Raw genomic sequence first — 18,450 nt, forward strand, 5'->3', positions numbered from 1 at the left:
ATACACACACACACAAACACACACACACACACACACAAACACACACACACACACACAAACACACACACACACACATTAGTGAGGCGCTGTCAGCGTTTTCTGTTATTATCTGGGTGTCCAAGTCAAGTCCCAAATATAAACAAGATTATTAGTGTAGAACGATTAACATGATTAAGACTGGAGTATAAGTGTAGATTAAATGAATGAATTAATGAATGAACGAATACGCTGTAATTCAGCATGGCACTGACGCCCCAGGATTCTAAGCTAGTCCTTGAGTCATGACTGGGGATTTAACCCCACGCTAGCACAACAGAATCTCGTCTCTACTACCAGCCAACGATCGGCTGGTCCAAGGGTGGGAGTGTCGGATGGAATTTATCATAACTGCTGCAGTTACGACCTCTGCTGGCTGATCGATGATGCTGCACAGAGACGGGGGATAATTGAGATCAGTGCATGACCCTCCGTGCACGATACAGATCTCCATATGACAGTAAGCAAGAAGCCAGGTAATTGGATATGACTATATTGGAAGGAAAATTGGGAAAATGTAGAATAAATAAATCTGTTTATGTGTAATAATGCGCTGGTGCTTATCATCTGCAATCAACTATTCATATTAGATTTATTTTATTACCTATATGCATCGAGGTAGAGTAGGGGCAGAACAGGCTCTCCGTTTCGAAAACATGGAACCCCGTGTCATTTCCCGGAAAGCTCAGAACGGACTCGGGTGTGGACCGTCTGGAGTCAAAGCCTAGAAAGTAGAGACGATTAAACACAATCGACGGAGCCGTTAGGATAGATAAAATAACGAGACGTAATCGTCTCTCACCTCTCACTGTTGAAAAGCTGCTGCTGCTGGCCTCTCCGCCCCTCTGAGCCCTCCTGTGAGCCAGCGCCGCCCCCTGGTCCTCGCCCGGACCGCCGCACTGGTACGGGTGGTGGACCTCAGACGAGCAGCCGAGCTCTCTGTCCAGCGGGTAAGAGAATGTAGGGACCAGGGGCTGGATGAGGTGGGGCGGGTGGTTTCGGGGCTCTTTGTTGGGTCTGTAGGTCGGGAGCGGCTCCGTCTCGGGCTGGCTGGCCTGAAGACGCTGCTGCTGCTGCCGGTGACGCTCGACTTCGGCGAACAGAGAGTCTCTCTGACGTTTGGACATCCGGCCGAACTTCACGGCTGAGGAGGAAGACAGCGCGGTTATTCCCAACAAAGAGGTCTGCAGTGAAATGATAAACTGTTGCTGATCAGATGGAAAATAAAATCATCAGCAGCTTCTTCTTCTTCGCCCAGTCGCCTCTACGCTGATGGCAATGCCTGCTCGGCTGTGGACAGTGACCCTCGTGCTCCAGCAGATGACATACATGGCAGAACTGCGGCTGTATGGTTTTCAGATTAACTATAATCATCTGGACAAATTTCATTTTAGCATCAGGTGACTGGTGGACAACTGTTCCATGTGTTATATAGTCAGAGAAAATTTTCAATTTTAACAGATTTTAAGTTGCTTAGAGATTGAGATTAAGTTCTGCGTTCTGAGATTAGTACAGCAAAAGAAAGAAAAAAATAAAAGAAAGAAAAGAATAAAAACAAATGAAGAAAAAATAAAGAAAGAAAAAAATAAAGCAAAATAAAAGCATATAATATAAAATATTATAAATAAAGCAAGAACAAAATAAAGCAAAAACAAACAAAAAGAAAAATGAAGAAAAGATAAAGAAAAAAATGAAGAAAGAATAAAACAAAGAAAAAATTACAAAACAAAGAAAGTAAGACAGAACAAATAAAAGAAAGAAAAAAAATAAAGAACAAAAATAAAGGAAGAAAAAAATCAGATAAAAAGCAAGAAAGAACATCTGACGCTCTCTCTATATATTTTAGTTCTATTTCCTCTAGTTGTGATTATGTTACGTTTGGAGTTTGGAACATTCTGTAGGTGCTGTGCTGTTCTGAGGGACGGTGGGTGTTTGTGGTGAGAGAATTTCAGTAATTATTTTAGGTTTTTGTGTGACCGAGGACTCTGATCTGATCTGATCCCTGATCAAAACAAATCAGTCACTAAAGATGAATAAAAGATTCATAAATCTTATTTCTCACCGTCTCGGCTCATCCCCTGAGCCACACATTTCTTCAGGCGGCAGCTCTGGCAGCGGTTCCTGCTGGCACGGTCGATAGGACAGTTACTCTGTCGGGAGCAGGAGTACTGAACGCTGGAGGACTGACTCCGCCTAAAGAAACCCTAACCAGGTAAAAGAAGAGTAAACATGTAAAAGAAGAGTAAACAGGTGGTAATAAACGGTGTTTATTTCAGGCGTCAGGTTCAGTGATGAGTGCAGTTCTCACCTTACAGCCCTCACAGGTGATGACACCATAATGAACACCTGAGGATTTATCTCCACAGATCTTACAGGGTATCACCTCGATCTGAGCTGCACACACACACACACACACACACACACAACAACAACAACAACAACAAGAACATCAACTGTCAGGGAGGCTCTGGTAATCACAAGGTTCCTGGTTTAAACCCCACCACCACCAAGCTACCAATGTGGGGCCCCTAAATGAGGCCCTAACTGAGCCACTGAGATACTTGATGTTATTATTTATGTTCTGGTATGTACTGATATAACACAGATTACGCCTGACGCAAAGAATGTCAAATTTCAGTTTCACAAAAGAAAGAAAATAAAGAACAAAAGAAAAAGAGAATAAAGAAAAAAGAGAAAAAAAAGAACAAAAGAAAAAGAGAATAAATAAATAAATAAATAAATAAAGAACAAAAGAAAAAATAAAACAAACAGAACAAAAGAAAGAAAATAAAGAAAGAAAGAAAGAAAGAAAGAACAAAAAAAAAAAAAAAAAAAAAAAAAGAAATAAAGAACAAAAGAAAAAGAGAGTAAATAAATAAATAAGAACAGAAGAAAAAGAGAATGAATAAATAAAGAACAAAAGAAAAAATAAAACAAACAGAACAAATGAAAAAGAGAATAAATAAGTAAAGAAAGAAAGAACAAAAGAAAAAAGAAAACAAACAGAACCAAAGAAAAAGAGAATAAATAAATAAAGAACAAAAGAAAAAGAAAAAGATAAATAAATAAATAAATAAATACATAAATACATGAATAAAGCACAAAATAAAGAAAGAACAAAAGCAAGGAAAGGACAAAAAGACAAAAAAAAATTAATAAATAAAAAATAAAGAAAGAAAGAAAGCAAAAATAGGAAGGAAAGAAAACAAAGGAAAAGACAGGAAAAAAAATTAAAAAGAACAACAATCAACAAAAGAACATAAGAAAGAAAGTACAAAAAAGAAAGTAAGTAGAAAAGAAGAAAGAAAAAGGTAAGGAGAAAAAAATAAAAGGAAAGAAATAAAATCGACAAAAGTAAAAAAAAAAAAAAGACAGAAAGAAAGAAGATCTGAGACACATCATTACATTTCTTGTGAGGCTGAGCGTCAGTGAGATGAACTGTAAGAACTAAATCAGTATTGAGTTTTAGTGCTGTGAGACCCTGTGGTGCTCTGTGGTTCAGGACACGTTCACTAACTACTTTACTAACTCTCCTTAGCACTCGATCACCACAATTCAACTACAATAACTACGGTAACTTACTACAGTAACTAACTACATTAACTACGGTAACTACAGTAACTACGGTAACAAACTACAGTAACTATGGTAACTACAGTAACTACGGTAACAAACTACAGTAACTACGGTAACTACAGTAACTACGGTAACAAACTACAATAACTACGGTAACTACAGTAACTACAGTAACAAACTACAGTAACTACGGTAACAAACTACAGTAACTACGGTAACAAACTACAGTAACTACGGTAACTACAGTAACTAGGGTAGCAAACTACAGTAACTACGGTAACTACAGTAACTACGGTAACAAACTACAGTAACTACGGTAAATACAGTAACTACAGTAACTACGATAACCTGCTTTCAATTCTACTGCAGGACATCAGATCAATATTACAGTGTATCACAAAAGGGAGTACACCCCTCACATTTCTGCAGATATTTTAGTATATCTTTTCATGGGACAACACTGACAAAATGACACTTTGACACAATGAAAAGTAGTCTGTGTGCAGCTTATATAACAGTGTAAATGTATTCTTCCCTCAAAATAACTCAATATACAGCCATTAATGTCTAAACCACCGGCAACAAAAGTGAGTACACCCCTAAGAGACTACACCCCTAAATGTCCAAATTGAGCACTGCTTGTCATTTTCCCTCCAAAATGTCATGTGACTCGTTAGTGTTACTAGGTCTCAGGTGTGCATAGGGAGCAGGTGTGTTCAATTTAGTAGTACAGCTCTCACACTCTCTCATAGTGGTCACTGAAAGTTCCAACATGGCACCTCATGGCAAAGAACTCTCTGAGGATCTTAAAAGATGAATTGTTGCGCTACATGAAGATGGCCAAGGCTACAAGAAGATTGCCAACACCCTGAAACTGAGCTGCAGCACAGTCGCCAAGATCATCCAGCGTTTTAAAAGAGCAGGGTCCACTCAGAACAGACCTCGCGTCGGTCGTCCAAAGAAGCTGAGTGCACGTGCTCAGCGTCACATCCAACTGCTGTCTTTGAAAGATAGGCGCAGGAGTGCTGTCAGCATTGCTGCAGAGATTGAAAAGGTGGGGGGTCAGCCTGTCAGTGCTCAGACCATACGCCGCACACTACATCAAATTGGTCTGCATGGCTGTCACCCCAGAAGGAAGCCTCTTCTGAAGTCTCTACACAAGAAAGCCCGCAAACAGTTTGCTGAAGACATGTCAACAAAGGACATGGATTACTGGAACCATGTCCTATGGTCTGATGAGACCAAGATTAATTTGTTTGGTTCAGATGGTCTCAAGCATGTGTGGCGGCAATCAGGTGAGGAGTACAAAGATAAGTGTGTCATGCCTACAGTCAAGCATGGTGGTGGGAATGCCATGGTCTGGGGCTGCATGAGTGCAGCAGGTGTTGGGGAGTTACATTTCATTGAGGGACACATGAACTCCAATATGTACTGTGAAATACTGAAGCAGAGCATGATCCCCTCCCTCCGGAAACTGGGTCGCAGGGCAGTGTTCCAGCATGATAATGACCCCAAACCCTCTAAGACGACCACTGCTTTATTGAAGAGGCTGAGGGTAAAGGTGATGGACTGGCCAAGCATGTCTCCAGACCTAAACCCAATAGAACATCTTTGGGGCATCCTCAAGCGGAAGGTGGAGGAGCGCAAAGTCTCGAATATCCACCAGCTCCGTGATGTCGTCATGGAGGAGTGGAAAAGCATTCCAGTGGCAACCTGTGAAGCTCTGGTAAACTCCATGCCCAGGAGAGTTAAGGCAGTTCTGGGAAATAATGGTGGCCACACAAAATATTGACACTTCAGGAACTTTCACTAAGGGGTGTACTCACTTTTGTTGCCGGTGGTTTAGACATTAATGGCTGTATATTGAGTTATTTTGAGGGAAGAAAAAATTTACACTGTTATATAAGCTGCACACAGACTACTTTTCATTGTGTCAAAGTGTCATTTTGTCAGTGTTGTCCCATGAAAAGATATACTTAAATATCTGCAGAAATGTGAGGGGTGTACTCACTTTTGTGATACACTGTATATAACATAAATCCTCAAGTAATGTAGATTTAATCAAACATCAGTCAGAAACACATCAAAGAGATTCAACAGATAGCAGGAAGAGAACTAATGTGTGTGTGTGTGTGTGTGTGTGTGTGTGTGTGTGTGTGTGTGTGTGTGTGTGTACTCGTGGTCAATATTTTGGTAAATTTAACTGTCAGATTTCTTGGAACTTGAATGTGTTCATGTGACCGTGTGGTGTCCAAAACCAAAACGCCACAGATCATGATAGCAACGACATTAAAAACAACCATCAATAATTCAACACATTACAAATATTATTATTATTATTATTATTACAGTTATTGTTATTATTACAGTTATTGTTATTATTATAATTAGGTTATTACTACTACTACTACTACTACTATTATTATTACAGTTATTATTGTTTTTATTTATTAGTTATTATTTTTTATTATTATTACTTCTACTATTATTATTATTATTTATTTTAATTTTTTTATTAATACTTCTACTACTTTTATTATTATTATTATTATTACTATTATTATTATTACTATTGCTTTTATTACTATTAATTAACTATTAACTGTTATTACTGTTATTATTATTATTATCATTATTATTGCTGTTATTATTATTATTTTTATTACTATCATAGGAAAGAACAAACAACAAAATAAATAAAGAACGAAAGAAAAAAACAAAAATGAAAGTAAGAAGAAAGAAAAAATGAATGAAATGAAGAAAATAAGAAAGAAAAGGCACAGATGCTGAGCATCACTGAGATGAACTGTGAGAATGTCAGTATTGATCTAAATCAGTACTGAGTTTTATTTTTACTTCCAGGTTAGAACTAAATCACTACTGATGCACTAATTGTACAAACCTCAAATTCACTGTGATAATAATACAATAATAGAGGCCGTCAAAAATACACAGTGTTTTTTTTTATGCCACCGTTTATGCTTAATGAAATTAGAAATTGTAGAAATTGAAATTAGAAATTAAAAAAGGACAAAAGAAAGAAAAAAGGAAAGAAAAAAACTAGAAAGTTAGTAAAAAAGAAAGAAAGAACAAAAGAAAAAGTAAAATAGAAAGAAGGAAAGAAATAAAAACAAAAGAAAGAAAGAACAAAATAAATAAAGAAAGTAAGAGAGAAAAAAGAAAAAAGAAATAAAGAAAAAAGAAAGTAAAAAAGTTAGCAAAACAAAAAGGAAAAAGAAAAAAAAAGAAAGAACAAGAAGGTACACAATTTTTTACATCATTTGTAACATTGATCATCACTGAGATGAACTGAGAATGCCAGAACTAAATCTTTAGTTACAGGTAAGAACTAAATCATTACTGATGCATTAATTGTACAAACCTTGTTTTCATTGTTATAATTATATAATAACAGGTCGTCAGAAATACAGTTACTTTTTTCACGCTGCCACATGCTTAGTTAAATTTTAAATTTTATTAGATTGAAAGAAAAAGAAAGAAAGAACAAAGAAAAAAAGGAGAATATAAATAAAGAACAAAAAGATATAAAAAATTTAGTAAAAAAAAGAAAGAACAAAATAAGGTAAGAAAAAAGAACAAAAAAGAACAAAAGAAAGTAAGATAGAAAGAAAGAAGGAAAGAAATACAAAACAAAAGGAAGAAAGAAATAAAAAAAGAACAAAAGAAAGAACAAAGAACTAAATAAATGAAGAATGAAAGTAAAATGTAAAGAAAGATAAAAAAAGAAAGAAAGAAAAAACAAAAGGAAAAATAAACAAAAAGAATGTAAAAGAATGAAGTAAAAAAGTAAGAAAGAACAAAAGAAAATTAGATAGAAAGAAAGAAGTAAAGAAATACAAAACAAAACAAAAGAAAGAAATAGAGAGAGAAAATAAGAAAGAAAGAACATGTGAGGCACAAAATTTTATACATTATTTATAACACTGAGCATCACTGAGATGAACTGTGAGAATGTCAGAACTGAATCAGTATTGAGTTTTATTTGTTAGTTCCAGGTTAGAACTAAATCACTACTGATGTATAAAGCTTGTATTCAGTGATAATTCTACAATAACAGGCCGTGAGTTTATGATGTTTGTGATTAGTGAAATCAGAAATCAGAAGTCGTATTAGTTTGACCTTTTACTAGACATAATTAAAGTTTCCTCTTCAGGACCATCAAAGCTTCTGCAGAGTGAAGGGGAGCCGAATTAAAACATGAACAAGTAAAATAAGAGCTGGGGTGAAGCGTGTGGAGGGTACGAGCAGAAGAATAAAGTGAGAGTGGGGGAATATCTGACAGACTGAAGAGGAGGACCTGAAGTGTGAACCTCAGAATCGTTTTAAGTGGTTTACTGGCGCCTCTCTCGCTCTGACTGGTCCTCTTTCATGCCCTCGCTCGCTTCTCTTTCCTTCTCTTTCTCTATCTCTCTCACAAAGGATTCGCCTGCCGGTAAGAGACGCTTTTATCTGGGTTCTTACTGCCAGGAATGTCCACCTCCCCCTTCTCCTTTTTTATTTCCCACGCCCTCTAAGTCTTCATCATAGCTTCTTCCCCCGACGCTTCCTCTTTTTTGATCATTCAATTCAATTCAAGTTTATTGTCATTATACAATACAGGGTTGTACAGTATAACGAAACACTGTCAGGCTACAGTGCAAAAGTGCAAAAACAATGGGGGAGAGGGGATGGGGGAGGTTTAAAAAAAAAAGGTGTATAGACAAAGACAAGGTGCATAGACAGATCTGAGGTAGTGGTAGCAGGTTTAGGTAAACAAAGTCCAGTTTAAGTGAAAGTGCAATGAAGGTACAGTCTTATGAGTTTATTGTGCAGGGTTGGGTAGTGACAGTCAGAATTAGGTATGTTATGTCCTGGTAGGTGTTGCAGGAGTGACCAGTTTAACTGCTCGTGGATAAAAACATTTTATAAGTGGCTGGGGTGTGTGGGGTCAGAGGAAATATTCCTGGCTTTCCTCAGATATCTTTTTCTGTAGATGTCCAGTATGGATGGAAGTGCGGTTGCAGTGAAGGGCCTTGTGTTCAGCAGCAGTGGCACTGCCGTACCAGACCGTGATGCAGCTTGTCAGTATGCTCTCCACAGTGGATCTGAAGAAGTTACAGAGAAGCTGCTGTGGCAGGTTTATTTTAGGTTCATCGTGCAGTGGCTTATACGAGTGGATCGAATCATACAGCACTTGATCTCCTGGTTTATTGCGTCTTGCACGGGTTCGTCACGCCAGAGCAGATTTTCAGTCTCTGCTGATGAAATGTCGCCACAATATGACACTAGTGACACGTTACCTTCCGGGTTATGTTCGAGTTACCTACTGAGCAGCCTTTCCCATGCTTCTCTGCTTAATGCCCACTTTACCCAGTTACCCAAGTTGGCCTTCTATAGGCGTCTTGGTAGTGCTACATTTCAGCCCACATGCCAGAGCAGATTTTTACACAGCCTGATTAGCTTTCCAGAAAACTTCACTACAATATGAAGCTTACGCCACATTACTTTACTGTAGGAACAGGACTGGTATGTTCTCCCTTTTCCACCTTTTCACAAGTTTGCTTATGCGTAGTTCATACTACATGATTTTTGCCCCGACTGGTCGCCGCTAGATGTGGCAGCTCGGAAGCAACTCGGCGTTCGCTCGGGGATCGAAAATCAGCTCTCGATCATCATGTGTTAACTGTTCAACGACTCTATCTGCGACCGAAGAAAAATATCTAGCATGTTAAATATCTGGACCTGTCGCTGTTTTAAAATCCTTCAGTGTGAAAGGTGTTGCGATCGGTGGCGATTGCGGTGTCGAACTACAGCCAATGAGAACGCAGGATACAGGGTGAGATGAACCCGGGGGAGGAGTAAAAACGTGGTACAGGGGTGTAATATAGCTTAGATCAGAATACATCAGCACACACACACAAGCTTTACAGTATTTGTGACTTATCGTCCACGCTAAACCATAATACCCACACTGCATTGCAAAAATATTTATTAATCTCCAACTGAGTGCAGAAAAGAACCGACGCCCCCTGCTGTTCACGTTCAAAATACACTCAGATTAATTTATTTTTCCTCTTTGCTTTTACGCTGCACATCAGCACACAAACAACTTTAATCGCTCGCTTCTTGTTGACGTGCATTTTTGGACGTGGTGTCACTAAACCCCTCGTCACTTCTCACGTGTGTTTTCATGACAGAACGTAGTTTGTGAGACCAGATAGACTCACATGAGATTCCTCCTGGTGAAAAAATGGTGTAGTGTGAAACCCCCTATAACCGATCAGTCGTGTAGTGTGAAAACCACAACGACTTAAAAGACTCATGAGTGCAAGAGATCCAGTCGTGCAGTGTGAACTTGGCATTATGAATTATAAATGCTTTTTGAGAACCACAAATATGTTTTTTTTTGTGGCTTTTTTTGGATGCTGTCCTTACTCTAGCCACTCTTCCATGAAGCTCAGCTTTGTGAAGGGTCCGAGTCACTTTTGACCTTTTCAGTGCTTCTCTGCCTAATGCCCACTTTACCCAGTTACCTTTCTGTGGTTGGTCCTATAGGTAGAGTCTCAATTGTGCCAATTTATTCATTTTTCTATTGTTTTCTTTTTAATTATATGGGTTCAACATGCCAAAGCAGATTTCCACACTGCCTGATCAGCTTTCCAGTCTCTGCTGATGAAAATGTCGCCACAATATGACACTGACAGCATGTTACCTTACTGTAGGAACAGTTTGCTAAGCCATTAAACACCTTCTGGAGAACAACAGATGTGATTTCCTATGTGGCTTTTTTGAATTGTGTCCTTCTTCTTGCCACTCTTCCATGTGTTCAGGTTGTGTCCGAGTCACCTTTGGCCTTTTTGTTGATTCTCTGCTTAATGCCCACTTTACCCAGCTACCTTTTTGTGGTTGGCCTTCTGCCTGAACAGATTTCCAGTCCTTGTTGATGAAAATGTCGCCACAATACGATGCTGACGTCATGTTACCTTACTGTAGGACCAGGACTGGTGTTTTCGCCCTTTTACACCTTTTCACAAGTTTGCTAAGCCATTAAATGCATTTTGGGGAACCACAGGTGTGAGTGTGTGGCTCTTCCATGAAGCTCACACTGCCTGATCAGCTTTCCAGTCCTTGTTGATAAAAACTGTTCTCTATTTGTTAAGTTTGCTAAGCCATTAAATGCCTCTTGGAGAACCACAAATGTGCTGTGGCTTCTCGAATACATTTACATTTTCAGCATTTAGCAGACGCTTTTATCCAAAGCGACTTACACAGTGAGCAGAACACGATGAGCAATTGAGGGTTAAGGGCCTTGCTCAGGGACCCAACAGTGGCAACTTGGTGGTGGCGGGGCTTGAACCGGCAACCTTCTGTTTACTAGTCCAGTACCTTAACCACTGAGCTATCACTGCCTACTGTCTGAATACTGTCCTTCCTTTTGTGCCTTTTTAGTTGCTTAATGCCCACTTTACCCAGTTACCTTTCTGTGCTTGATCTTCTACGGGAGTCTCAGTTGTGGCAATTTTTTTATTTACAATTTTTTTCTTTTAGATGACACGGGTTCGACTTCCCCTGCGACACTTCAGCTCACACGGCAGAGTCGCTCATGGAAGTCGACGTGTCTGGAGTTTCTGTGTCAGTGTGTGTTTGTGTCAGTGTGTGTTTATGTCAGTGTGTCAGCTCTCACGCGTTGCCCTGATTTCGGGCCGGAGAGGAACTCCAGCAGGCTCCTCACATCCGTGCGTGGGAACGCGATGAGAGCATGTTATGCAACGGCATCGCGTGAAGACGGTCAAGGACGTTCTGCTCTTTACTGAGTGTGTGTGTGTGTGTGTGCACTGGTGGGTGAAAAGTACAGACGCACGCCCGGTGAATTTCCTGTTATTTGAGGTTTGCAATAACGACTGAGTCAACCACAGAGACCTGAACATCTCTCTCTTTTTGTTTCTACTTCACTTCTAGGTGTGTGTTATACAACCCCAAATCAGAAAAAGTTGGGACAGTATGGAAAATGCAAATAATGCAAAGAGTTTCTTACATTGACTTTGACTTTTATTTGATGTCAGACAGGATGAACCTGAGATATTTCATCTTTTATCTGCTCAGTTTCATTTCATTTATTAATAAACATCCATTCCTGCATTTCAGGTCTGCAACACGTTCCAAAAAAAGTTGGGACGGTAAAGCATTTACCACTTTGTAATGTTGTCGTTCCTTTTCACCACTTAAAAGAGGTTTTGGCACCGAGGAGACCAAGTGATTTAGTGTTTCAGCTTTTATTTTGTCTCGTTCTTCCAGCAAACACGTCTTAAGATGTGTAACAGTACGGGGGGTCGTCGTCGTTTCGAAATCCTCCACACGTTCTCTATTGGGGACAGGTCAGGACTGCAGGCAGGCCAGTCCAGTACCCGTACCCTCTTCTTCCGCAGCCACGCCTTTGTAATGTGTGCAGCAGGTGGATTTGCATTGTCTGGAAAAGACTCAGGCTTTTGGACTTGTTGCTGATAACAGTCTGGATCCTTTTCATCTTTGGTCTGGAGCACACAGCGTCCATTTTTTTCCAAAAAAGACCTGGAATGCTGAATCATCTGACCACAATACACGTTTCCACTGTGTGATGGTCCATCCTAGATGCCTCTGAGCCCAGAGAAGTCGACGCAGCTTCTGGACATGGTGGCTTCTTTTTTGCACAGTAAAGTTTTAAGTATAATTAGTGCAGTAACTCTGTATTGTAGAGCTTGATAGCGGTTTGATAAACTAATCCCTCACCCATGTGGTTATATCAGCTAGTGTTGAGTGGAGGTTCTTGATGCGGCGCCGTCTGAGGGATGAAAGATCACGAGCGTTCAGATTAAGCTTACACACTGAAATTCCTCCCGATTCCTTGAATGTTTTAATGATATTCTGCACTGTAGAGGAAGAAATATGCAAATCCCTTCTGATCTTTCTTTGAGGTTCATTGTTTTTAAACATTTCAATCATTTTCTCACACATTTGCGGACAAACTGGATCCTCTGATCATCTTTACTCATCAGAGACTCTCAGCCTTTCCTGGATGCTGCTTTTGTACCAAATCATGATTACAATCACCTGTTTGGAATCACATCATTATTTAGTTTTTTCACCTCATTACTCTTGTTGCCCTAAACTTCCCTCCTCCCCACTTTTTTGGAATGTGTTGCAGGCCTGAAATGCAGGAATGGATGTTTATTAATAAATGAAATGAGGTTGAGCAGATAAAAGATGAAATATCTCAGGTTCATCCTGTCTGACATCAAAATAAAGCCAAAGTAAATGTAAGAAACTGTTTTTATTTTATGTGCATTTTCCATACTGTCCCAACTGTTTCTGATTTGGGGTTGTACTATACAGATAAACGTGGGGTATACAATTACTGCCTGTAGCCCATGGGTTGCTCTGTACCCACAGTGCCCAAACTGAACAGACTGACCAGGTGATATTTAGGTGGTGGACCTTTCTCAACACTGCAGTGCAATGCACTAATGTGTTAATATCAGTAGTGTGTGTTCTGGTACGAATGTATCAGGTGCAGCAGGATTGTTGGGATTTTTTAATCACTTTAACGTAAATGCTGGGAGGAGAATCCTGCTCCAACCTAAAAAAAATTACAGTCAACAGCGTCCTGTGATCACAAAATATCAATGTACCAGATAAACCGTGCTATAAACCGTGCCACACACAAACATTCAGACTTTTCAAACAAAGCACACGCCGCATTCTAATTCGTCCTCCCCCACCAAAACCACACGCTGATAAAGAGTAAACGATCGCCTCCTCGATCACACGCTGATACACACCAGAAACCTTCACGTTTCTCTTATTCTGGCCTCGTTCCTTATCTCAGACCTCCTGTTCTCAGTGTCAACCAGCTAATCTCTCCCTAAACTAAACCGCTCTCAGAGGAAGAGACGCATCAGCTTACCAGAACAAAACACAAACGGAACTAATGAGAGAAAAGATACGACCAGATAATGGTTCAGGTCACCAAACACAAGAGAAGTTATCTCCAACACAACCTCCGCATGATTTCTACTGTACATTAAATCACAGTGAAATTACACACGTATTACAGTATATACGACTGATACACTAAATCAGAACGATCATGTCTGATTATAGAATTTAAACACACATCACTTAAGATTTCCACACTAAATCAGAATGAGCTATACTGATTAGAGATTTTTTTCCACATATTACATAATATTTCTGCATGAAATTAGAATTCAAATTTTTTTCCACATATTACATAAGATTGTTGTATAAAATCAGACTGACTGTGTCTGATTAAAGAATTCCTACACGTATTATATTAGATTTCTGCTTGAAATTAGAATTAAAATGTCTGATTACAGAATTTAAACACTACATAAAATCACTGTACTAAATTAGAATGAACTTGTCTGATTAGATCATTTAAATGTGTTACATGAGATTTTTGCGCGAAATTAGAATTAAATTAGAAAATGTAAACACATTACATACGGCTGCTGTAAAACTGAGCATGTCTGATTGGAAAATTCCTACACATTAAATCAAAATGAGTGTGTTAGATTAGACAAATTTTAATGTTGTACATGATTTCTACACTAAATCAGATTGAACGTGTCTGATTAGATAATTTAAACACATCTCATATAAAACTATCACACTAATTTAGAATATGTATGTCTGATTATAGAATTTACACACATATTACATAAGATTTCTACACTAAATCAGATTGAACATGTCTGATTGGATAATTACTACACATATTAAATGAGATTTCTGCATGTAATTAAAATTTACGCATGAACTAAACATGAACTACATAAGATTTCTACACTAAATCAGACTGAGCATGTCTGGATAGATCATTTAAACGTATTACATAAACCTTATGCGTGAAATTAGAAATAAAATATCTAATTAGATCGTTCTTCAACGTATTACATACGATTTCTGCAGGACATTGGAATTAAAATGTCTGATTGGAGAATTTAAACACGTATTACAAGAAATCGCTGTACTTAATTAGAGTGAACTCGTCTGATTAGATCATTTTAATGTGTTACATGAGATTTCTGCATAAAATAAGATGGAGCATGCCTGATTGGATAATTTAAACACATATTACATAAAACAGTCACCCTAATTTAGAATACGCGTGTCTGATTATAGAATTTAAACACATTATATATGACTGGTACACTAAATCAGATTGACCATGTCTGATTATAGAATTTAAACACATTATATATGACTGGTACACTAAATCAGATTGACCATGTCTGATTATAGAATTTAAACACGTATTATATAAAAGTCACACTAATTTAGAATACACGTGTCTGATTAGATAATTTAAGCAGATATGACACAAGATCACTGTAATAAATTATAGAATTTAAACACATATTACATAAGATTTACACATAAGATTTAAACAGATTATATACGTCTAATACACTAAATCAGAATGATTGTCACTGATTAGTGAATTCAAACACACCGTTTAAGATTTCTACACACAATCAAAATAAGCGTTACTGAGATTTCAAGTCAAGTCAAGTCAAATTTATTTATATAGCGCTTTTTACAATGAACATTGTTTATTGTGTGTGTTAGATTAGATAATTTGAAGCAGATTTGACACAAAATTACTGTAGTAGAGAATTTAAACACGTATTACGTAAGATTGCTACATTGAATTAAAATGTCTGATCAGAGAATTTAAGCACGTATTATATATGATTGCTACATGAATTCAAAATTAAAATGTTAAATAGAGAATTTGCTCAAATATTGCATTACATTTCTACACAAATTACATCAGAATTACAATGTCTGATTAAAAGATTTAAACATGTACTACATTGGATTGTTGTGTAAAATGATATTGAGCACATTTGATTGCCTGAGAATTCTGCATGAAATGAGTAGGTTTGATTAGAGAATTTAAACACATGTAATGAATTAGAATGAACTCGTCTGATTAGATCGTTTAAATGTGTTACTTGAGATTTCTGCATGAAATCTAAACGATCATGCCTGACTGGATATTTTAAACACATATTACATGAGACATGATGATGATTATTTAAAATGAGATGTTTTCAGGACATATAATGTAAGAGTTTTAGATCAAATCAATTAGATGATTCCAACACAGCGGTGTATCAACACACATTACACACAATCAACCCATGCAGGATCATTTCAAAACTATTACAAAGGCTTGAATCAACGTGGATCAACACGATTCTGTTTTTAGTAGCCTGAGCTCAAACCCATTAATCACCACTGGAATAAATTAGAAGGTTGATGGCAAGCCAGGCCTTCTCGTCCAACATCAGTGTCTGATCTCAGAAATGTCCCTTGGACTCCATGGGCACTTGTGGAAAGCCTCATATGGAACACCTCACTTAGCGAGGTTTTAAATCAGTGCGTTCACTGTCTGTTTCTTTCCAAAATTGAAGAATCAGATAATCTTCGAATACTATCGTGGAAATGAAGGTACCTCAATCAGTTCTGATCTAAATGTGCCTCTGTAGTTAAGCTCATTTACAGAAAACACAGATAGAATCTTGCGTTTGCCCTAGAACCGTAAGTCTGATGCTATCTGTGATAGCTACGGTAGCTTTGCTAATACAGCAAAATGTATATTAACAGTTTAACGCATTGTCTTGTTCCACTTGGAGCCCTTGGTATTGTCTATACCTGCCCTGTATGCAATACCACCCTATCATATACAGTCAGCTCCACGATTGTTAGCTTACCGCACCTGCTAACGATGTGTAAAAACGATGGAACCAAGACGCTAAAGGATTTTGAGAGATTCAGTATTGAGAAAAGCTAACAGCCTGGCCATCTTAATGACGGGATAAAATAAACAGGGCTGCATCAGGAACCCAATTAAATATGCAAACCAGAATGAAAACAACGAAAAATCTCCACAAGCAATCCAATCCCATCAATCCCATCAATCCCATCAATCCCATCAAGCATTACAGAAAAGTGAGTCTTCAGGAAACAAATGTTTCTACATTTAATGCACAGGTAAACCGACATGTGCAAAAGTCTTGGTGCATTTACACCGATGAGGCATAACATTATGACCACATTCCTAATATTGTGTTGGTTCCCCTCTTGCTGCCAAAACAGCCCTGCAACTGTGCTGCTCTGTGTATTCTGACACCTTTCTATCAGAACCAGCATGAACTTCTTCAGCAGTTTGAGCTACAGTAGCTCGTCTGTTGGATCGGACCACACGTATATCAGTGAGCCTTGGCCGCCCATGACCCTGTCGCCGGTTTACCACTTTTGAAAGATATTGACCACTGCAGACCGGGACACACCCCACAAGAGCTGCAGTTTTGGAGATGTCGCCTAGCCGTCACTATTTGGCTCTCGTCAAACTCACTCAGATCCTCACGCTCGCCCATTTTTCCTGCTTCTAACATCAACTTTGAGGATAAAATGTTCACTGGTGCCTAATATAACCCCCCCACTAACAGGTGCCGTGATGAAGAGATAAATAGTGTTATTCACTTCACCTGTCAGTGCTCAGAATGTTATGCCTGGTCTGTTTAGATTGTTAAATTGTAAAATGTTACATTCAGCAATTAAATACAAATTGCAGAAATTGCAATTGCAATGCAGATTGAATAGTTTTTTTTATTTTAAAATTCAAAACATGAAATTTGACTGCGTTTGTTCCCCGGTTTAATGCAGGGGTGCCAGTAGTTAAAACACAAGGGTGTGTTAAAAATTACTGTTTTTTGTTTGTTTTGATTTCTTCTAAATAAATAAGTTCACTTATTTCACTTATTCACTTACAGCGATACCTTGAAACTCGACATCAGTTGGTTCTGGGAGTGGTGTTGAGTTTTAATGATGTTGAGTTTTAGGTATTTTTTCCCATAAAGATGTTTGGGAAACCTGTTAATGCGTCCATGGTCCTGTACAACTGCATATATTTTAGTCTCATGTAAAATAATGATGTTGTTTTTGACACTTATACACTGAAAATAACACAAATATAATATAAACACACTGAAATAAAAAGCTGATTCTCACAATTTCTCAGAAGCTCGAGCTGTAACACAAGTTTAAAAGTGAAACAGAGAGGAAAATCCAGATAAACACAGATACATGTGATACATTTTTAAAAACAAACTGAACACGTTGAGTTTAAGGGTACATATTTCTCAATGAGGGGCGAGTTTAAGGGACGTTGAGTTTCAAGGTACCAGTGTATTTACTTTTATTTTATATATATATTTTCTTTATGAATTTTTTTCCCCTTTTTCCTCCTATTAGCGCGTCCAATTGCCCGATTGCGTCACGCTTCCTCTCCACCAATGCCGATCCCTGCTCTGACTGAGGAGAACGAAGCTAACACAACACGTGGGCAGCATGCCGTATCCATTTTATCACCTACACTTTGACGAGTGCAGTTCAGCGTTGTGTACGAAGAGACACACCCTGAGAGCACTCTTTTCTCTGTGCAGGTGCCATCAATCAGCCAGCAGAGGTCGTAACCGCACCAGTCATGAGAGAGAGACCCCATCCGGCTTAGTCCCGCCCATATCTGAACAACGGGCCAATCGTTGTTCATGTGACTGCTCAGCCTTAGCCGATAGGCAGAGCTGAGATTTGATACGATGTATTCGAGATCCCAGCTCTGGTTCCAGCGTGTGTTTTTTACCACCTGAGCGGTACACCAGTGTATTTACTTAATTTGGAATAAATTCACTTATTGGAAAAAACTATGAAAGTACTGTAGTTACATTAATAATTAATTAGTTAATCAATAACCAGCAGTCTTAAAGAAGT

General features: G+C 38.3%; 1 protein-coding gene across 1 annotated transcript in view; it reads right to left on the reverse strand.

Annotated features, from left to right (window-relative positions):
• Window positions 1-18,450, reverse strand: part of rorc (RAR-related orphan receptor C) — an 80,926-nt gene that overhangs the window by 11,418 nt on the left and 51,058 nt on the right. Inside the window, exons 6-9 of the mRNA XM_062992247.1 lie at window positions 2,345-2,430; window positions 2,099-2,240; window positions 839-1,180; window positions 641-760 (exon numbers count right to left, since the gene is read on the reverse strand). Of these exons, the coding sequence (XP_062848317.1) occupies window positions 641-760; window positions 839-1,180; window positions 2,099-2,240; window positions 2,345-2,430 (690 nt within the window). The remainder of the gene's footprint in view (window positions 1-640; window positions 761-838; window positions 1,181-2,098; window positions 2,241-2,344; window positions 2,431-18,450) is intronic.

The sequence above is a fragment of the Trichomycterus rosablanca genome, chromosome 3, assembly GCF_030014385.1.
Source record: "Trichomycterus rosablanca isolate fTriRos1 chromosome 3, fTriRos1.hap1, whole genome shotgun sequence".
Taxonomy (NCBI): domain Eukaryota; kingdom Metazoa; phylum Chordata; class Actinopteri; order Siluriformes; family Trichomycteridae; genus Trichomycterus; species Trichomycterus rosablanca.